Below are 23189 nucleotides of genomic sequence, written 5' to 3' on the forward strand. Positions count from 1 at the left end.
GCGTCGCGGACAAACACCCACACCAACTGGCCTTGCTCCCAGGGCAGCCAGCCGAGCCTTGGAACCTGGCACAGAGGAGGCATGGCCATTCCTCTCCAGTCTAGAGAGGTCCTGTCTTGCCCTTGGGGGGTCCGTGGCTTTCCCACTCACCTGCAGAAGTAGCACAAAGTAGTCCACAGGGCGGTTACGCTGGTACAGGTAGTGTTCCGGGGCCTTCTTGTTCTTCTCATCACACTTCAGCTCCTGGATCACGTTGGGATGTTTCAGGAGCCGGAGCAGGATCTTCTCCGAGAGGTACAGAGACTTAAACGGCTCCACTTCTAGGGGAGACCGGGAGGCAGGAGGAATTGGCAGCTGGGAGGAGTCAGGGTGGGCACAGCCAGAGCCATTCATGCTCCCGGGCACCAAGCTAGCAGGATTCCTGCAATTCCCTTGGGTGGGTGGGGGTCTTAAGCCCACGTGTGTGTCTCAGGCCCTCTGGGGATGTGTGTCCCTACACTGGCACCTCAGGAGAAACAGGTCACCATTTTGGCAATGTCAGTTTTGTTATTATTTTTCTCCTTGATTTTATTTAAAGCTGCACATAAACTTAAAAAAGAAGAAAATCCTGCCATTTGTGACAACATGGAGGAACCTGGAGGATGTTATGCTAAGTGACATAAGCCAGGCACAGAGGACAAATACTGCACGATACCATTTATATGATGAATCTAAAATAGTAAAATTCATAGAAGCAGAGAGTAGAATGGGCTGGGGGAAGGAGGTAATGGGGAGGTATTAGTCAAAGGGTACAGAGTTCCAGTTATGCCAGATTAATAAATCCCAGAGATCTACTGCACAGCCTATAGAGCCTAAGAGCAATACTATCCTGTATAGTTAAAAATTTGCTAAGACGGTAGATCTTATGTTAACACACACATGCAAAACTAATAATAACAAATAAAGAGGGTGGGAGGAAACTCTTGGAAGTGATGGATATGTTTATGGCATAGATTACGATGATGGTTTCATGGGTGTATGCTTATCTCTAAGCTCATCAAGTTGTATACATTAAATATGTACCGTTTTTTTTGTATGTCAATTATACCTCAATAAAGTTGTTCAAAAAGCAACAAGAGTGACTTCCCTGGTGGCGCAGTGGCTTAGAATCCGCCTGCCAATGCAGGGGACACGGGTTCGAGCCCTGGTCTGGGAAGATACCACATGCCGTGAGCAACTAAGCCCGTGTGCCACAACTACTGAGCCCATGTGCCACAACTACTGACTTGGACATGGATAAGTAAGCCATGTAAACATGGCTAAAAAAGTTTTTTTTTTTTTAAATATTTTTTTTTTTTTTTAATTTATTTATTTTTATTTATTTATGGCTGTGTTGGGTCTTCGTTTCTGTGCGAGGGCTTTCTCTAGTTGTGGCAAGCGGGGGCCACTCTTCATTGCGGTGCGTGGGCCTCTCACTATCACGGCCTCTCTTGTTGTGGAGCACAGGCTCCAGACACGCAGGCTCAGTAGTTGTGGCTCACGGGCCCAGTTGCTCCGCGGCATGTGGGATCCTCCCAGACCAGGGCTCGAACCCGTGTCCCCTGCATTGGCAGGCAGATTCTCAACCACTGCGCCACCAGGGAAGCCCACTAAAAAAGTTTTAATGCTACAATCAAATGAAATACAGAGAATTTAATCTGACTTATTTGTATGATGTATATCTGTTGAATGAAATGAAATTTCAAGTTAACAGGAACAGTTAATTATTTAAGTGGGAAGTTCTCAATAATGAGAAGCATCACTGCATAATATTTACATATTAATAGATATTATTATATTATATTGTTATGTTATACTATACTATTATGGTATATCATTATATTAACAGATACAGCTGTTTTGTTCTAGGAAATCAGACAGCCAGTAATTAAAAGGAATCTGTATTTAGAACTAGATAACATGTTGAAAATCCTAAAGAAGCTCCAATTTATTGATGTATTTGTTTATTTATTTATTTATTTATTTTCTTTATGACCTGAACTTTTAAAAAAATTTTTATTGGAGTATATTGATTTACAATGTTGTGTTAGTTTCTGCAGTACAGCAAAGCGAATCTGTTATACATATACATATATCCACCCTTTTTTGGATTCTTTTCCCATATAGGCCATTACAGAGTATTGAGTAGAGTTCCCTGTGCTATTCAGTAGGTCCTTATTAGCTATCTATTTCATATATAGTAGTGTGTATGTGTCAATCCCAATCTTCCAATTTATCCCTCCCCACCCTTACCCCCTGGTAATCATAAGTTTATTTTCTACATCTGTAACTCTCTAAGAAGCTCCAATTTAAAATCTTCTACTTTTTAGTAACTGGAACAGTACTAGCACTCATTATATACTCAATAAATACATGTTAGATTAATTAAAAATTGAACTTAGTAATGTGTGTGATCATCCTAGGTCAGCACATTAATTAGGCATGGATGAGAAGGTTAGACGGTTCAAAGACAAACTTTACTTTCTTCACAAGAAGAAGTTTATCTTTGGATCCTCTCTTTTTTTTCTTCCTAAAGATTCCAGTATTCACAATCCACATCTGTATTTGAAGAACTCGTAGCTCACAGGCCTACATGGCCCCTGGAGGGTCTGGGTCCCAGGGCCTTTGTGGCTGCACAGGACATGGCCTGTCCCTCCCTGATGAACCCTCTGGGGCCCACCAACTCCTGCCTTGACGCAGGTGGAGGAAGGGAAAGTGCAGCGGTGAATTCCTCAGCCCTTTTCTCGAGTAGAAGAGAGAAAAGCAGAGTTGCATTATGCTCACTTCCCCACCTAGAAGATCAGGCCTGAGGCTGGAAATGACAGTATGTGGAGTCCTGTCGTCCCACCTAAGATGACCTCCTCTGCTGGAACAGTGGTTCTCAGTCCCAGAATTGGAATTAGGTCGTAAGGTATTAAAAGTGATTGGTGCCTGGGTCCCACCCTCCAGAGCTGCCTTGCCTGCCTGGGGTGGAGATGCGGGCGGGCAGAGTCATCATACCTGTGGCCATGAAGCGGTGCGTGGCCAGCAGAAGCTGTGGAGAGATCTTCACCCTCATCTCCGAGTCAGAAAGCTTAAACAAGGAGAAGTCGTGCCGCTTCCTCTCCCTGTGTGGGACCCTCTGCTTTTTCCGATTGTCGGCTGTCGGGACAGGGGACAGATTGCAGATATCTCAGAATCGCTAATGGTTTTTGGAGGTTTCACCATAGTCACCTGAGACAGATAGTTCCTTTGGGACCATGGGGGATTTCTGGAAAGTGTCAACTGTAGGTGACATCGCAACATCTCTTTCCCAGAGACTGGAAGGATGTGGATAAGGGATAGAAGGTGGGAGCCGCTGCCATGTCTCAGTGTTACTTGCACTGAAGTGGTGAACAGTGGAAAAGGGGAAAGGCCAGCCTGGGGCTCCCAAGTTCAGGCTTCTAGGGCTGGCCCCCCTGCTTACGAGCTGTGCAACCTAAGCATCAGAGTGTTTGTGTGTTTTAATCTATATAATAAGGTTAGTGATTAATCATAGTTTTTCTGCTCATCTCAGGAGTCTCTTATTATGAGACTCCGATCAGAACCTATTGTGAAGTGCTTACAAAAATGCTTACAAAAAGGCGGTCTAACACGAGGAACTTGCACTCTTAGCATCAAGGACTTTGGCAGGGCCCAGGGGGTTTCTGCCTCTGCCTTTCTCCTGTCCCCAGAGCTGAGCTCACCTGGTCTCTTCCTGCTGATTTAAACCACACTCTGAGTGGTACCTGAGGCATGCCACCCAAGGGAGGAGGGCAGTCACCCCCTCTTCCCACTCACAATTCTCTTGCTTCAACCCTGGCCCCTCCACGGGGAGAGAATTGGGGGAAATAAAGGAAAGAAGGAGAAAAAATGGAAATAGCTCTGTAATCCACAAAGGTGTGGTGTCTGGGTGGTGGCCTCAGGCAGGACTATTGTGATTATTGATTGAGAAAATCTCTGCTTTTTCCAGTTTAATTTTTCTTCCTGCTTTTTAAAAGCTTGTCTCAAAAAACGTGTTTAGGGGGTAAGGGGAATGTTTTCTTTGGTCATGTCTCTTTTGCTTTCCCTTAGTATTGAGTAAAATTTTGAAACTTTAGCCTATCTTAACCTGTGCTAAGGGGAGCAGAGAAACAGATTTGGGTTTTCTCCAAAGTTGGTCTAGAGAAAAACAGGGCTGCAGGGAACTTTCAGTGCAGGCTGAGAGGACACAGTGGAAATGAAAGGGAATGAACTCCAGGGACAGGCGTTCCTTTGGACTCTCCCCCTCCCTTTGGAGCTCACTCCACCACACGACTGGGTTCCCTTCTAGAAGGGAGAAAGTGCCTTCCACCGCACTGCTCTCTTGTGGGCCTGCCTTGGACTCTGGGCCCTGGCTTTAACACTCCTTGTGTCTGGCTGCCACAGTGGTGAGATCCAGGCCCAGCTGCTCTGGGGGTCAGGGTCCGGGCAGAAGCAACACAGTATTCCTGGCTCCTTGGCCCTCTCAAAGCTCTTAAGGATTCATGCCAGAAGCTTATTTATAAGAGTGGGAAAACCCTCTCCTTTAGAGAGAGGATGGTTAGGCAAGACAGCAGCAAATATATGTATCAGACCAGTTCTTTTGTGTTACTAGTGAGTAACCTTCCGATTTGCATGACACGTTTGTCTAAATATCCCCTCTCCCTCCTCCATCAGAATGCCACCGAACAGTTCATCATTGGAGAATCAGTCTTCTGATCTCCCTCTTCATTCCTTCTATTTTATTAGTGAGCATTCGGAGTATTAGGTCATTCAAACAAAGGCCCTAGGAAGAGCTTACTCATTTAGACCCCTGTCACTACTCTCAGCCACTAACACTTTAGTGTGAATGTTTTCACCACTATATCTATTGAGACACTTGGGAATTCTAAATCAGGAGCCATGGGCAGAGGTGGAGAAGGGAGAAAGGAATGGGGGAGGGAGAAATTAACCCCTAACTCAAGAAGATGAGCCTGGCCAGGGCTCCACAGCAATAGCAGACACTGGGACACTCCTGCTATGTTTCGTTAAGGCCTGACCCACCTTTTAGGTCTGATCTCCTCTCACCCCAAAGCAAAGCACTCTTTCTGCACCACTCACTGCTTTAGAGTCTCAAAACCTTTTCTACAGGGAGCTAGTCTCTGAACAGCTGCCTCTAGCAAACTAAGGATAGGGGTCCGGAATTGGAATCGGTTATCTGAGGGGAGGAAAAGGGACTGCTGTCCCAGGTGATGATATTCATTCGGGAGAATGAAACACTTCCTGGCCTAGGGACTCCCATGGATTTAGATAACACTCCCACCCCTGAGGAAAGCAGGCCTTTGTAATGTTTGCAAGCAAAGCTGTGATAAGGCTCAGCAACCGAAAGCAGTCACTATCTGCAAGAAGGAGTCCGTGTTGTTCCTGAGGGGGAGTGGGGAGGAGGGGGAGGAGGCCAGAAAGGAGGGAGCAGGGACCAGAGCCAGGGGTGGGAATAGGGGAGAGGGAGAAACCAGGCGGCAGGGCTGAAAACGCACAAGGGACAAGAGCGACTAAAAGGGCGACTTCAGGTTTAGCTTAAGTTGCGGTGGGCAATCTCATGAGTCTCTACGGCACTCGGATGTTTTGAATGAGTGGATCCTGAGTGGAACCCCAGGGGGTGCTGGGGTCTGTGTCTAGGTGGACGAAGAGACAAACCAGGAACAGCACAGGGGACAGAAACAAGGGCAGAGGGGTCATCCGAGGTGCACTTTATTTCCTTTGGTTCCTTTTCCATCCAAAGGCCAGGAGGTCTCCTTTTCATAGTCTTGGCTGTGTTCCTGAAGGTTCCCTCTGGATAAACATTTAGCTAGCACACTCTCAGTGACTCAGGGATGGTTCAAGTCAGGGCATCTTGCCGTGCCAGCTCCTGGCAGGAGGGGACTGACACACAGCAATGCCTGGGGCTTGTCCTGACCCCCTTTTACACTGTTCACCAAACTAAGCCAGCTCTGAGAATCTCAGAGAAAAATATGATGGCCTTGGACAAGAGCCAAGGCTGTGCACTTACTGTAGAGGTCAGTTTCATCCAGGATCTCCGACTTGATGATCTCCTCTATGATGTCCTCCAGTGTGACAATGCCCATCACCTCATAGAAGGGGTCCCCTTCTCCCTCATTATTCACCCGCTGGACAATGGCCAGGTGAGACTTTCCTAGAGATGAAGGAAGTTACGGTTAAGCATCTGGGACATTTCAGAGAACTTTCCTTGTGAGAAAATTATACTAAGTTGACCTCTGACCAGTCTTGGGACTCAACCCATCCCAGGACCTCTTTAAAACATGAAGTTTGTGTACAAGTTCTTATAAATGCAAACTTTATACTTTTACATCACTGTCTCTTCTTAAGAAAGTTACCTAATACACACAATGTCATTTAAATGTTTTTTTCTGTAACTTTCCTATGTTACCAAGTATATCTAAGCTGAAGGACGATGAATAATCTGAGAGAACAAGATTTTGGCGTCAGAAGAATTAGGTTAGAAGCCTTTTTCCTCCAGCAAACTTCCCTGCCCCCACCCCTTACTATCCCAGTGACTATCTGTGCAACTGATCCTGGATAAATCATTAAACCTGTACTGAGCCTCAATCTTCTCATCTAGAATTAGGGGATAATACCAGTATGGTGATTTTCAACCACAGCCCCCAAATTCTTTGATATGCCTCCCACTGAGGGGGTGTGGTCTAATCCCTTCCCTTGAGTCTGGGCAGGCTTGTGACTGCTTCAACCAACAGAGAACAGGGAAGTGTCTGCTATGAGGCTTCTGAGGGTGCGTCATAAAAGGCATGTATCTTCTGCTGTAGAAACACTCTAAGAAGTCTGACAACTATCGTGAGGCCACCATGGTGCAGAGGTCACATGTAGGTGCTCAGGTGACAGTCCCAGCTGAGCCTGGCCTTTCCGCCATCCCACCAAAGTGCCAGACAGGTTAGAGAAGAAGCCATCTCGGCAGCGGATCCAGCCCCGCCGCTGGTGTCCTCCCCAGCCATCCAAGACGTCTCCAGCTGGGGGCACAGTCACACAGAAGCAGAGATAAGCAACTCCCACTGTACCTTGTCTGAATTCCTGACTCAGGAATCTGTGTGCATAATAAAATGGTTGTTGTTTTATGCTTCCAAGTTTTGGGGTGGCTTGTTTAGCAGCAGGGGTAACTAGGACAACCAATATGCAGAAGGTAATTGCGGAACGCAAATGACCTAGTGGATGTGTGAAAACGCTGTGTAAACTACCACGTGTCATAGGCAGTTAGTTAACTGACTGCCCAACCACTGAATAATAGTTAACATTTATTGAGCTCTAACTACGTGCCAGGTACTATTCGGAGCACTTTACGTGTATCAGTTCATTTAATCCTCTTAACAACCCCTGAGACAAGTACCATTATTATCCCTATTTTACAAGTGAAAGAACTGAGGCACAGATTGGTTAAGCAATAAGCCTAAAGTTACACAGCCTGTAAGTGGCAGAGCTGGATTGTGAACCCAGGTAACTGGGTTCGGTCCTAACCTAGCGACTGAGTCTTACCTAACAGTCCTGCTTCACCTTGATTTGTTTTCATCTGCTGATAGATGCATTTCCTGGATCTGTTTCTAAAATGTCAATCTGGGTGGTTCTTTTCCTTGGCTAAGAGAACATCTCCTTAAATTAGGAGAATATCTAGGGTACTGACTCAGATGTTATTCTTGCCAAAAAAAAAAAAAAAAAAGGAAGTTCATGCCTTATCATTACTACCATTTATAAACTTTTGCTTGGCCATTGCTAAAAATATCAGATAAGAGGAGTAGTCAGTTTGCCAGAGGCATAATTAACCATTAACATTTAAACAAATGAACTGCTGTATCAAATACCTCAAATCACAAGATAGCTACTTAGTGGGATTTTTAATGGGAAAGATGGTATCCATATCACTCAAGAATGGTCTCTAATTTCCTCTCTACCTTCAACCCATCTTTCAACTTACTCCCAAACTGATCTGATCAGGCCACTGCCCTGCTCAAACACCCGCCAAGGCTCCCTAGTGTGCACAAAATCAAATCTAGGCTCCTTAGTTTGGTATTATCAAGACTGTAAAATGTAGCTCTTCCCCGTCTTTCTGACTGCGTGCCCTGCTGCATCCTCTAATCATCCTGGACTCCAGGTGCACCAGATTACCTCCAGCTCCTCAACTTCCTCCACGTCCACTCTCCAAGTCCTCACTCACACTGTTTCCTTCTACTCTGTCTCCACTGGCCCTTCGAGTTCCAGCTCAGGTGCCAGCTCCTCAAGAAAGCTCTCCCAGGTTTGCCCCATTTTGTATCTGAATCAACCTCTCCTTGCCTGTGTTTCTAAGGCCTTGATAACTCCATTCCTTGCCTGTGTTTCTAAGGCCTTGATAACTCCAATAGCGCATTTATCACAATTTGCCGCTTCTCGCATCTTGCAATGTGTGTGTCCTCTACTGGACCACATTTCCTCCTCAGATCATAAGCTTCTTCAGGACAAAGGCTCATATACTTAGACAGGGTTCTCTCCATATAACAGGCAGCCAATAAGTGCCTGAGGAACTGAACTAAGACTGAATAAAAATCCATAGTTGATGTAATAGATGGTATTAAAACCAGACACTAAAACCTTTTTTAAAAATAAAATACGATGTGTTTAAATTAACATTTAAAATGCATCAGTGGTTCTAAAATTATCCTTTGAAACAACTACATCCTGCCCAGTTGGACTGAAGTGTTTTGTAGCTTAAATTAGATTATGTTAACTGTTAGGATGTGCTCAATTTAAAGTTGTTTTTTTCAACACATGTTCTTAAACTTCTGGCACCTGTTCTCACTTTTCTCTAACATGTGCTAGCAGATGACAAAACAAATGACTACCATAACGGAAAAAACTGGAAAAGTGATTTCTTAAAATTATTTTCTTTTTTTCTTATTGGGGTATTGTTGTTTTACAATGTTGTGTTAGTTTCTACTGTACAACCAAGTGGAGTTCCCTGTGCTGTACAGCAGGTTCTCATTAGTTATCTATTTTATACATATTAGTGTATATATGTCAATCCCAATCTCCCATTTCATCCAAAATTATTTTCTATAATTGGATAATTTTTGTTATGTGGAGCCCAGAATATACATAATATAGCCATACTTCCTGCCACTAAGAGATTAGTTCATATAATGGGATTAAATAAATTAACATCTTATGTTGTTTCACAAAGAGTGCCATAACTTCCATGTGAAAATCCACCATTTGTCTACAGAAGGTCAATTTGAGGACAAGCTATGTGATCACCAGGCAGTAGAGATTTTAAGTCCTAATTGTAATATTCAAGACAATGTACTTATGTAATCTATTTAGAAACATTTTAAATTCACAATCAGCCTTTATGATTCCCTCAAATGCCTGTAGAGATCTACAAACAAATGAAGGAAGTCATTGTTTCTTGGGGATAGACTGGAACAGGAATCAGCAATCACATAACCCTGTTCTGAGCTGACACCGGGACAAGAAAACCAGCTGTTCCCATGACACACATACCCGAGGTCCTTCCCTCAAAAAGGCTGGCCTTTAAGAGACCTACCTCCTGGTACTCCTTCTGTTCCTGGGCCCCAGAACTGTTGGGGAGCTGTGGGCCTGGGGCATAGTAGGTTCACGGCTTTATCAGAGATCTTATCAACCCAGAGGGATGACTTACGAGTATTTAAAACTGGGGCAGTGGGGGCTCAAATTTCCCAAGTGTTTTCACCTTTTTCTGGGCAAAAGCTGGTTTCTAATATGCATTATTTCTCCTCCCACGGATGAGTGTCGCATTTACTTCCTAATGGCGTACTTGAGGGAGTGGCTTAAATCTTGGCTAATCCCCTCTTCTGCCCTTCCATGAGGTTCTGTGAATGGGAACTGTGGCCTTTTCTGCTGAGCTGTCCCTCTACAGACCAGCAGAATTTTTCAAGTTCCTTCTCACGAGGATGAGTCTATTGATTTCAGTTTCCTTCCAACTTACTAGAAAAGCGGGATGTCTGTGAAATAATTTAGGCTGACAATGATGATCATTAACATTTATATAGAACTTAATTTGTTAAGAGGGTCCATACAGGGTATAGGAGAGTCATAGAGATTGTGAGGAGATGCTCCTGAGAATTGTGAGAAGCTCTCATTTTGTGAATTAGAAACGTCTGGCCAGGTCCCCAGCTTTCTCCAGAATCTACTGAGAGACAATAAGAACTTCTGTCTTATGCGTGTTTCTTATGCATATTCTTAAGCAAGGTAGCCTCTTTTTCAACTTCCACTGAAGGGTGCTCTCGCATTTGGTGCCCACTTTCCTTGAAGAATTAAAAAAGACTATTTCTTTAGGAACATCACTGTAAACAAGATGGAAGGGGGTGAACAGCAAAGCTGCGTTGAACTGCTGATGTCGAGGAGCTGCTAAGTGCTTTGCTCTGCACTCTCTCAGCCCATAGGTAAGTCCAAAGCAACTGGGGCCCTGGAAAAATCACGCTTCCATTTGCTAAAAAAATCAAAGTGATAAACTTTAAGCTTGCTAATTCCAAGGGCCTATTGGATCTTATTAAGATATAATGAGGCAAAAGGTAATTTTTAAAATAGGAAAGTCGTGAATGCTACTACTTTATGAGGTATTTTTACATGTTCCTTGATCATCCTGCTGTGGTACTGAACACCAGCAGATGGACAATCTCTGGGCTGAGATGAAAGATAAAGAAACAGTGGCTTTTATGGCAATGCACTCTCTAAAAATTAAGGCGACATCTGTCTCTGTTGTAAGAGTATATTTTATCCTGGGTTCACTGGTGTTCTACTTCTGAACTGGTAACTACTGACTCTCTGACCTCTGGCTTGAATCCCTGCCATGTTCCTGGTATCCAGCCTCGGCGGAAGCCCCAGCCCTGTCCTGATGGCTTGGCCTGTTGACAAGCCTTTCCTGGCTTCTAGCAGCTGTAGATTCCTTAAGCCTTGGTTTGCTTCCCTGTAGTCTACTTCCTCTCAGCCTCTGATTTACAGTCTCCAGCTCCAATGCTGTCTACAGCCTGATGAGACACAAAGTGAAGAATACGCACCTATGGCTTGAGCCTTGTTTGGACCACAGTGTTAGGATGATTTTGGTTGGAACCGGAGAAGTAATCCTCAATGAAGCATAAGGGGTCAGATTATGGGAGTAAGTCATATTACACCCCTCCATTAAATAGGTAGGGCCACCTGGTGAGACCCTCCACCCCAATGCTTTGGAATACATTTCACCTAGTTCAATGACTCTCAACGCTGGCTGTACGTAAGAATCATCTGAGAAACTAAATCTACTCTAAAGACTGGATCCCATGCCCAGAGATTCTGATTTCATTGGTTTGGGATGGGGCCATGGCATCAGTAGTTAAAAACGTTCCCCAGGTAATACCAATGTTCAGCCAAGGCTGAGAACTATTCTTTGGTTTATAGTAATGGTTCTCAAACTGTGGTCCCTGGACCATCAGCATCAGCATCACTTGAGAACTTAGTTGGAAATGCAAATTCTCTACCCCAGTCCTAGTAAATCAGAATCTCAGGGGGTACAGTCCAGTGGTTTAATAAGCTTTATAGCTGGTTATGATGCAGGCTAAAGTTTGAAAACCACTGGTTTGTGCATAGGCTCTATAGCACTCTGGTTATTTGTCTGATGACCTATACTGAGGAAGAGGAACAAGCACTGAGATTTCTAATAAAATCCTCATCCTTTTGGTGCACCTGGTTTAAGTCACAAGATGCTAAGTACTCATGAAAAGATAGGAAAGAACCTCCTGGAACAAAGGGTAGTTGTATGGTAAGCTGATGAATACTTTCTCTCATATGATGTTGTAGTTATGGTATTTTGTTATAGGGCAGAGAATAGTAGTTGACTGTTTAGTGCTGAGCTTGGAAACAGGTTTCTTGTAACTTTTGTACCAATCACCTCTGAGACAAGTTTGAAGTACCACACTATCTATTAGGCTCTTGGTATATCTGAGGTCAATAAAATTTCCCACTACTGAAAGTCAAACTAGTCTTTTCTGTTGCCCCAAGAATCCAAAGGGTGGTCCTAGTACTGGTTACTGGTAGTGCTCTATCTTATCACAACCTGGCATCAACATACCCAAACTACAAGTCAGATTTCTTAGAAGGGTGACTAGGTTTTCAGACATTGCTTTTGAAGCAGTTGTTCTCAACTGGGGCTGATTTTTGCCTCCCAGGGAACATTTGGCAATGTCTGGAGACAGTTTGTGTTTTCACAACTTGGGGCAGGAGATGCTATTGGTGCCTAGTAAGAAGAGGTCAGGGATGCAGTTAAACATCCTATATGACAGACCCACAGTAAGGAATGTCAATAGTGCTGAGGTTGGAAATCTTGCTTTAAAGAGACAGAAAGTTAGAAGTGGCAGCAACATTACAACTGTACTTTGGTATCTGAAGAAGTTGAAATATCTTCCAAAGGTCTTTAATAACTATAGCTTCTAGATGGTTTAGGCACATCCACAGAGAAGAGCTCCCGAGGACCCTGTTAGCATACCTCCCATGCCTTGAAAAAAAAAGCAAATAATTGATCTGCTTTCTCTCTCTTTCAAAAATAGCTACAGCACTTTGGTAAGGTAATTGTTCCCAAGATAAAATATAGAAGCTAGGAGGAAAGCTTATTGCTTTGGAAGTGGAGAACCAAGGAAAGCAGAAATCATTTTATGGTTTTATGGTTTCTGCCTCACTTATGACCTTCACCTTGTAAAATGTAGTGGCTTTTGCTACATTCTTATTCTCCCTGGTATCCCTACAGCATCTCTTATTCATTTGGTAGACAGTATTGAGTGCCTCTTCTTTCTTACCTTGGTCTTGGTGACTCTCTACCACTTGAAGTGTGTCCCTTGGACCAGCAGCATTGCACATCACCTCGTTCAAAATGCAGGTTCTTGGGTCCTACTCCTGACTTACAGAATCAGGATCTTGGTGGGTGAGGGCCAGACAGCTGCTTTAATGATATCCCAGGTGGTTCTTATGTACACTAGAGTTTGAGAAGCACTGATCTTGACACTTGCTATGCAGTCTGGCCCTTGGACCAGGCATCACAGGATCACCTGGGAGCTTGTGAGAGATGCAGAAGTTTGGCCCCCATCCCAGCAGTTTGAGTCAGGATCTGTACCTCCTCAAGATCTCCAGGTGATTCTTATGCACAGGTGAGTATGAGAAGACCTGGCCAAGACTATCCTGTTTTTCCTTCCACCAGTATGACTGATATTTTTCTGTTTCCATTGTGGATTCCTTTACTTTATCCTCACCTAACGGTAAATATATCTTAAAGAATCTAGCTCAGTGATTCTCAGCCCTGGCTGCCTGTGGGAATCACCCGGGGAGCTTTAAGACCTATTGATACCTGTGTCCCACCCACAAAAGTTCTAACCTAATTGGTCTGGGGTGTGGTTCCGGCACTGGGATGTTCCAAACTTCTTCAGGTGACTCTAAAGTGGGCAGTTGCAGTTAAGAACCTCCGCTCCAGTCCTTGATCCTCTGCTCTTCTCTCGCCTGTCGATTAAAGATCCCAGCAGAGCCCATCACTTTAAACATCGCATCACCTTTTTCCTGAGAACTAAGTTTATATCTTAACATCAGTGTCTATTTTGAACTCTCATCCTGTTTTAGACACTGTGCTTGAGCTGTCCCCTTGTCTTGTCAACATCACTTATCCAAATAGGAACACATGATCTCCAAGACCCACTATCCCCACTGTGCCTCCCTCTCCACCTCAGTAAATGGCACCATCAGCTCTAGGTACCCAGAGTCATAACCCAGGAGTCAGTTTTTACCTTCTTTTCCTTTGCTCCTATTTAGAAAAAAGATCCCCACATTCTTCCAATTCTTCTTTTTTCCCTTCATTCTTTCAACAGGTATTTATTGAATATCTACTACTGCCAAACACTCTTCTAGGCAATGCGCATGCAGCAGTGAACACGATGGACAAAATCACTTTCGTCCTGTAGCTTACATTCTAGTACATGGGGTGAGGCATAATAAGGCAGATAAATACGTAAAATCTATAGCTCCATGCTATGGGAAAAGCAAAGCAGGGAAGATTGGTGAGGGAGTGTGTGGAGTGAGTGACCAGGTAGTACAGTTTTAGGCAGGGGAAGGCAGGGATGAACTCCCTGAGAAGATGGTGTTTGAATAAAGATGGGAAGGCAGTGAGGTAGGGAGCCCCGTGTAGAACAAGATGCAAAGGCCCTGAGTTGGAAGTGTAACTGACGTGCTTGAGAGGAAAGGCAAGGAGGCAATGTGGTGGCTGCAGAGTGTGAGAGAGGACAGTAGTAGGGGCCAAGGGCAGGGAGGTACGGCGTGGGGTGTGTGTCACTTTGATGGAGCCTGGAAGGCATTTGTCAGGACTTTGGTGCCTACTTTGAGTGAGGTAAAGCCATTGTAGAGTTTTGTGTTTGTGTGTGTGTGTTTGGTTTTGGCAAAAAAGTGATATGATCTAACTTATGTGTGTTTTTTTTTTTAACATCTTTATCGGAGTATAATTGCTTTACAATGGTGTGTTAGTTTCTGCTTTATAACAACAAACTTATGTTTTAAAAGGATCTCTCTAGCTGCCGTGTTAAGAGCGGCCACAAAGTGGGCAGAGGTAGAAGCAGAGAGACCTCACGGAAAGCTCTGGCACTCATCCAAGTGAGAGATGGCTGGTGGCCTGGACCAGGATGTGGTGGAGGTAGTGAGATGTAGACAGATTCTCTACATATATTTTGAAAGCAGAGCCCACATGAGGGACTGGATGTGGGGCAAGAGAGAAAGAGAAGTTTTGGCCTGAACAACTAGAAGAATGGAACAGCAATTTAGGGAGTTTGGGAATACTGTGCAAGGTGTAGGTTTAGCCAAGAGAGCAGAAGTTCAATTTTGAATAGTTTTAAGTTTGAGATGCCTTTTACACCTCCAAGTGGAGATGTCAAATGGCAGGTGGAAATATAAGTTTGGAGTTCAGGTTGGTGATCTTTGGGAGAATGAATGAAATAAACAAGGGAGTGAGAATACACAAAGAGATTCATTTCTCAGCCCTGGGCACATGTAACATTTAGAGGTTATAGAAATGCAACATTCATGCAACAAATATTTGAGCGTCTGATATGGGTAGGTCCTGTTCCAAGTGCTGATGATATATCAGTGAGTATGACGCAGGAGTAACAGTAAAGGAGACTGAGAAGGAGTTCCAGAAGGTAATGAGGTCTCATAGTTCCCTCCTTCCAATTTTGGGTGTATAGTTCTTAATTTCCATGCCCTCATTGTGTCCTGGATGACTGCACTAATATCCTAACCAGTCCTCCTTTTGTTTTTTTTCTGTTCTAAGGCATACTATCCACTAAAACCAGATTGACTGCTCCCAAACACTGCATTTATGAAGTTATTCCCCATCTCAATAACATGGACCAATAACCACGGAGGATCATTTCTGAACTCTTTTTCCTGCCATTAGAGGCCTCCATGGTTTAGGGTATATACCTTGCCAATAACCACAGAGGATCATTTCTGAACTCTTTTTCCTGCCATTAGAGGCCTCCATGGTTTAGGGTATATACCTTGCCTTCTTTCCCACTACTCTATCAAAATATAGAGTATTTTGAATGCTTTTGAAAATATTTCTGAATGTTTTTTCCCCATTCAGAAAATAACTGGTCCAAGGATACTCAGCCAATAAATGGTGGAGTCAAAATGTGAACTCAGGGAACTGAAGAGGACCTACCCAGCTAGTATTTGTGGAAAGCTCTGAGACAAACTAAACAAGACTGGATATTTTAACCTCAGGCCTTTTAGGCACAGAACTGGCCTAGGAGGCTGCCCGTGGGGCCGGTTTGACTCTCTCCAGGTTCAGGCTAAACATAACCAGGATCCCCTGCTTAACAATCACCATTGGCTAAGCTTTGGCAGATGGTGTCATTCTCAGGCCACAAAGCAATCTCAGATATGAAGAGGATACATGGAAAGGCCTTTGTTGTCCAGCAGATCTATTAGTTCTGAGCCAGCCCAGGGGCTATGGCCAAACTTGGCTAGTCTCTGGGAAAAGAGAGAGATGTGGCTCTGGGGGCCCTATGTGAAGGCAGCCAGACACCTGAGGTGGCCTGAAAACCCGCTATTTTGAAGGTTCTCATTCCAGGTGAAGACGCCTACAGCTACTCCAACGTTCTCCAGACTGTTTCTGATCTAAACCAAGCTGACTCCTGAGAGCACAGGTCAACATCCACCCGATTTTCCAGTTTTTGCCATGGTGGTGATTACCATACCTACTGTAAACTGGGGTCATATGTCACCTCTGGTCTTCACCATCTCTCTGCAAAATGGGGATTGTTATTACTAATATGAAGATGAGGAAAATGACACTCAGAAAAATAAGTGACTCGTTCAAGGCCGAGAATTAGTACGCCCTAAAGCCAGGACTCAGGTCCGTCTGCCTCCATAGCCTGTGTTTCTCCCAGTACACCTTGCTGACTCCACATTTCAGGCCAGATCTCAGGTTTCCTGTCCCAAATGTGTTAAGAGAAATGGGAACTTATTTTGTAAATGGCTGCAAGTATGCAGAACTAATGCCCAGCACCTCACAAAGGCAGAGGAGGGCTTTAGACTGTGAAGGGGAAAGGAGGAATCACTGTCCCCCCACTCCCCGGCACAATACGTCTGCCTTTCGGCTCAACCCTTCCCATGTCCTGCCTGATATTTCATTTTGTGGACTGCTTGCAGCTTTAAGGGGTTTCATTGATCTGGCTGTGATATTTGTTTGTAGGTTAGGTTTTTTTTTTATTTGCCTGGGATGTCTGAGGAAGGGCAGAGTGATGCAGGAGGAAACTGAACTGATGACAGGATAAAAGAAATGTAAGGAAATTTCCACAATCAATTTTGGTCTCCTGGGCCCTATCCAAAGTAAACAGCTCTCACTTTTATTTTCTTATTATATACAATGACTTCTACAAGGGCTGAATCAGAGAAAGCACTTGTCATACAAAACAACTAGCTAGACAGAATTCATTTAACTAGATCAGTGAGGTGAGAGGCAAATGGTGGAATGTCTTAAATGCTGTACAAGCATTATCTTTAGCCTTTGCGTTAAGCTTACAATGTAGGATCGATATTGCCATTTTAAGAAGAAGGAAGGTAAGCCTCATTCCGAGTGGTAGAGTGACCTGCCCCAGTCACACAGCTAGTAAACAGATGAACTGGGCCCAGACTATCTCTGTCTGTGGCTCCACAGTCTGAGACAGCAAGTCACAGATGTGGCTTCCTGTTCTGCCTCAGTCACTAACACTGAGCAGGACACTTGTGTCTCCAGATTCCATGTGCCTCATACAAAATGGGGATAAATTCTACTGACTTCACATGCATGGTGAGCACAAAATGAGTTAGTGTTTGGAAAGATCTTTGCAAAGGTAAATGCTTCGCAACTATAAGGGATTATCATCGCTATTTTATAATTTGTCTTTTCTGGGCCTCAGTTTTCTCCACCTTAAAATTAAAGGATGGGATCAGGTGATCTCCAGCGTGCTTTTTTCTGGCTCTAAAATTCTATGCTTTTATAAGGCTAAACAGTCCCGGGCTACAAAAACAGTTTGGCTGAAAAGGACGTTTCTTTGTGATGATGTATGACATACCAGAATTTTAACAGTGCCAATAGTTACAGCCTCTTGGGTTTACAAAGGAGCTTGAACTCCTAATGTTTGTATTTTAATTTTAAGAATAAAATGAGAAAAATTACCTTGACACATGCTAGACTTTAAAAAAAATTTATCCAATCAAATCAAATCACTTTCTATGAAATCAGGAAGAGAAACACAAAAAACGTTATCCTACCAGTCCTGCAGCAATCACCTTAATTTGGAAAAACAAAACAGTTCCTTTCTCTAGTCTAAAAAAAAGGCTGTACTTCGTAGTAATCCTGCTCTACTTCATCAGAAATAGAGTAATCAATGCCTTTATCACCAAAAATTTCTCAAGCCACTAAAAGGCAATTATAAAAAAAGCCAGGCACGTCACCCAGAACACCATGGTAACCAGCATCTCCAGGGCATGAAAAAATAGTTGTTAGTCACTAGACTCTAAGCTGGTTGGCAGTTTGGCTTGCTAAGCAACACTGCAAAAATAGCAGAGTAACGACCCATTATCTGGAGGTCTGACTTTGCATGGTCTTGAATCTGGTCCCAGAAGGAACTATCATCCCAGGTCTATATATCAACCCCATACCCGAGGCTCCCAGTCAAAGCCTAATTAATAATTTATTCAACAAATATTTATTGAAGCCTATTGTACACCAGGCACACAATTCCCAACATATGTATTTACTTGGTTTCTCAGTTAAATAGAATTGACACAGAGTGGTTTTGTGATGAGTGAGGTGAGGGCAGGGATTTGCTTGAGGCCGACTCAAAGAGAACTAGCAGCTGACAGCCAGAGGACAGAGAAAAATGTAAAAGTAGATGGAGAACTGCTTTATAATACAGCATAAAATAACTACACTCTCATGACCATGATCATGCGTCATCAAGAAAAGATGGTTATATTTAGGATCCTTTGTTAAGGAAGGCAGGAATGGGTATAAAACATTTTAGAAATATCATCACCAAAAATGGTTAAAATATACAGTTTCAGCACTTGGAGGGAATGTAAATTATGTTTGACAAACGCCTCAATCTGCCTAGCTCCCCATTTAGCTGGAAGAAAAGCAACATTATAATCACGGTTTTACCAGCTTTTGAATGTTGCCTCGGTTCCCTTTCTGCCTTTATTTTTCTAGCTCAAGCTCCCGCCTCAGCTAGAATGCCCTTTCCCTTCCTAACTGCTTATCAGAGCCCCTCTTCAGTTACTTCCTCAGAGAAGTTTTCCCAGGTCCTTCCAGGGACTTATTTCTCCCTTGCCCCCTCGCCCATACATGATGTCTGGATGCCCTTCCCTGCACCCCAGGCTGCTTTGTATCATTTTCATCCCTCTTTTCAGCTCCTGGATACTTATATCCATGTCCATCTCCCAGAGCCCTGGTAGCCCAGCACTCAGACAATGTCGGCAGAGGGAAGGTTGGTGGCGCTTTCCCTAATGGGTGTTAAATGGCCTAGGAACCCTGCATGGCACGCACACGGCCCTCTTTTCTCAGAGCCTTTGGATGTCTGTTCCCTTCTCCCGGAAAGCTCTGGCGAACTCCTTTCCACACTTTAGGATTCAGCACAAATATCTCTTGGAGAGGGGGGAGTTTATCCTAACCTATAATACCAGGTCAGGCCCCCCTATTATAAGCTCTCATAGCTCCCTATACTTTTTATTCAAATCACTTGCCTTCATTTGTAATTATTTATTGATCCGTGTGTATCTCTCTACTTGACTGTAAGCACCAGGAGGGCTGGAGGCCTCACACAGGATAATGTCACATGGAAGGAAGGAAAGGAGGGAGGGAAGGAGGGAAGGAGGAATTGAGAAGAATCTCAGTTTGGAAAGGAATAGACAACAGAAAATAGAGGATTGAGAGTTGTTATTGAAGGTCCAGGGGTGGCTAAACGTGGGCCTAGAGGTAAACCAATTTAAGAGAGTACTAGGAAAATCCACAGGCCCCCTGCCCTGAGACACCAAATGCTTTAAGGGAGCCAGAAACACAACCAAATGTATTTGGTTGTTAAAAAATGGAATTGAGGTGAGCTACTATATTCTCCAAATAAAAGAGGACTCACAAAGCATGATAAAAAGAGGAAATGGAATTTGACTGCAGTCTGTGGGATTTAGATTACATAAAAAGAGAGTCTGATAACAAAGGCTGTTATGCCCTGGAAAGGATAACTAAATCTAAAAAAAAAAAGTGTGAATTAGATTCTCTCTCAGGTTTTTCAGTGCCCCTTCCAGCTCAGATTCTCTTGTTACCTGGTATTTCTATTGCCAGGCTAAGAAAAAAATAAATATTGCATAACAATATTACAACAATCATAATGAAAAATTGTAAAGAAAGAAATATAAACCAGCAGTGTTAGAACCTTGTATAATTTATTGTTTTTCACTTTTCCTTGTTTCCTTTTGTTCTTCCTCCCTGTAGGGGAGCATGATGGACTATGCTTTGCTTACTGTTTATTCTAATTATTGTTTAGAAGGTAAACATCTCATTCTAAATTTTACTAATTATTATTTAGCAATGTTTAACACATTTTAAAGCATATTACGTCTAATTATACAAGTGAAATATAACTTTGAGTGAAATAACTTTTTATTTTCTTTTGTAGAAGACAAAGAATGGAGCACTAATGTTTTGGCAGCTTTTTATAGAATTAAGCAGTGGGAAGACTTTCTGCTAAAATAGCTCACACCGGAATTTGGAGTGATAAAGCAAAACACTGACTGAAAAAGTGGTCCACGTCAAAAACATCTTTAAAAAAAAAAATCCCTCTGAGGACTAGAATGGGATATTTGATTTGCGGAAGAAGGCAAGACCATAGGGTTTTTCTGTTTTTCTTTTTTTTCTGTTTAAGAATTTGATTAAGGTTGTTATTACATGCAATATATTTTTAACATGACAGAGTATTAAAAGTTATTATTTCAGGACAGTGGGATGATTATCTTCAGGTGACTTTCATACTTTGTTCTATATTTTTCAATTTTCTATAATGAATATAGAAATTTATAAACTTTAGTATAAATTTTATAAAAGCAAAATAACCCTATCATAATTTCTCTCTTCTCCATGTTCTCATTGCATGTTAGTATTTCTTTTATTGCATGTTTGCTTTAATGATTCAGGTACCAGTCTGTCTTATCCACATTCTTATATGCTGAGCTATGACTTGTGAAATGTAACATTGTTGGAAGTTGGGGGGAAAGGTGAGTCCAGCCTGCCTTCTAGCTTTATAAAGGGGAAAGCTATTCTCCCATTAGGCTGAAGGCTCTTTGGGAGCAGGGACTGTATCTCATACACCCAACTCTTAGCACAGTGCTTTGAAAAGGGCTAAATAATTGTTTCCTAAAGAAGTAAAGAAAGATAATACATAACACTTTTCTTCTAACATTTAAAATTTGACTTTGTCCTTCTGCATGGTCCAAAATGATTGGGCTGGAGATAATGAATGATTCATTTACTAGAGCTCTGCAGATCCCTTCCATTATATTAAAGTTTAACCCCTTCCAGTCATTCATTCAGTCATTCAATAAAGATTTATTGAAAACTTACTGTGTTACGGGCTACAGCTACAAAGGTAGGTAAGACAGCCTCTGTCCTCCAGGTGCTCATTATACGGATGGGCAGCACTTTCCAACACATACTAATAATACAGCCTGTTAGTTCAATAATAGAGATATTGAACAATTGAGTTGGCCAAAACTGGGGTTTATAGGAGAAGTTTTGCAGAGGAGGTGGCCCCTGTGCTGATGTTAAAGGAGGGGCTGGACTAGGGATTAGTCGGGTAATGTATATTCCTGACAAAGAGGACAGCATGAGTAAAGGGACAAAGGCAAGAAATAACACAGCATGGCTACGGAGTTTGGCGTTGCTGGAGCATAAAGCTGCGGTAGTGATGAGTGATGAATCTGCAGGGGAGGGCGGGGAGCAGGTCATGACCGCACAGCTTAGACTTCATCCTGCAGGCAGAAGTGTTTGAAGCAGGGGATGATGACACCAGGGGTTATTTATTGGCACTGGAGAGGATGCATTTGAGGGTGAAAAAAACTGGAGGAAGTAGAACTTCTCAAGAGGCATTTGCACAAATGAGTATGTAACAGATATGTGTTTATATTTAATAATGAAAGCTAACATTTATTTAGCATTTATTATATGACAAGTTACTAAATAAGCAGTATTATGCAATATTGTCTTACTATTTCAAACAACCCTATGAGTAAATACTATTATTACCCTTATTTTACAGCTAATGAAGCAAAGAGTTAAATAACTTGCCCAAGGCCAGGATGCAACCAGAGCAGTCTGGTACCAAAGCTTGTGCTCTTAATTTCTATCTCATTTGTTTAATTTCTGTCTCCTGTATTAGAATGAAAGCTCCATTCAGACAGGGGCCCTATTGGTAGTGTTCTCCACTGTGCCTACACAATAGGTGTATAGTAACTATTTGCTGAATAAAATTAATGAATAACCTAAGTGGAAGAAATAGCAGACTAAGTTATGTATCAGTACAAGAAATATGCAATATTGGCAAATTTTTTGGAGACTTTGTTCCAAATATTTGGCCGACTTTGGAGATTATTACGGACTGAATATTTGTGTCCCTTCCTCTCTCCAAACTGATATGTTGAAGCCCTAACCCCCAGTGGGCCTCTAAGATTAAATGAGATAACAAGGGTGGGGCCCTAATCCAAAAGGATTGGTAGTTCTATAAGAAGAAGAGAGACCGGAGCTGTTTCTCTCTCTATGCTTGTGCACTAAGGAAAGGCCACTTGAGGACACAGTGAGAAGGTAGCTAGCTGTCTGCAAGCCAGTAAGAGAGCTCTCATCAGAAACCAAATCAGCTGGAATCTTGATCTTGGACTTCTAGCCTCCAGAACAGTGAGAAAATAAATTTCTGTTGTTTAAGCCATTCAGACTGATATTTTGTTGTGGCAGCCGGAAAAGACTAAGACAGTGATTAGTAGGATGAGGGTGGGGAGTGAAGGAGAGGTTTCTCCCTTGGTAGACTGGGGGGTGCAGGTGTGCCACTAATTGGGGTAGATAAACTGGGAAGAGGAAGATTGATTATGGTCAATGGAACAACACTAATTATCCTGTACTTAAGGTTCACCTCACTCAAACATAGACATACAATTGAAATTAGATTTAAGATCACTTTAAGATCACTTTAAGATCTATTTAAGATCACTTGTTCAATAAATATTTATTCATCCTCTAGCCGTCAAGGTCACTGTGTTTGTCCTGAGTATACAAAGTAAGTAAGATTCATTCTCTGCCCTCAAGGAACTCACAGTCAGGTGGGGAGAAATATTGTTCCTTTTTGTAAAGCTAGCATGCTTGCTTTCCTTTTCCCCTACTTCTAAAGACCTGGAGCTCATAAGAAATATATATATATATATATAATCCCATATGGATAAGAGCTTTGGCATCACAAGACCGGGACTTGAATCTGGGCCTTGGAATATACCAGGTGAGTGATGTTCTTAGTACAAGTAACGCTTCTGGCTCTTATGGTCCTCACCTATACCTGCAGAGTTGTTTTAAGAATAAG

General features: G+C 42.9%; 1 protein-coding gene across 3 annotated transcripts in view; it reads right to left on the reverse strand.

The window, feature by feature from the left end:
- Nucleotides 1–23189, reverse strand: part of CNNM1 (cyclin and CBS domain divalent metal cation transport mediator 1) — a 53390-nt gene that overhangs the window by 22319 nt on the left and 7882 nt on the right. For all 3 annotated transcript variants that reach the window (XM_082425119.1, XM_082425118.1, XM_082425117.1), the window contains exons 2-4: nt 6044–6187; nt 3019–3159; nt 151–320 (exon numbers count right to left, since the gene is read on the reverse strand). In XM_082425119.1, the coding sequence (XP_082281245.1) occupies nt 151–320; nt 3019–3159; nt 6044–6187 (455 nt within the window). The remainder of the gene's footprint in view (nt 1–150; nt 321–3018; nt 3160–6043; nt 6188–23189) is intronic.

This window comes from Balaenoptera physalus (assembly GCF_965194825.1).
Source record: "Balaenoptera physalus genome assembly, chromosome: 14".
NCBI lineage: Eukaryota > Metazoa > Chordata > Mammalia > Artiodactyla > Balaenopteridae > Balaenoptera > Balaenoptera physalus.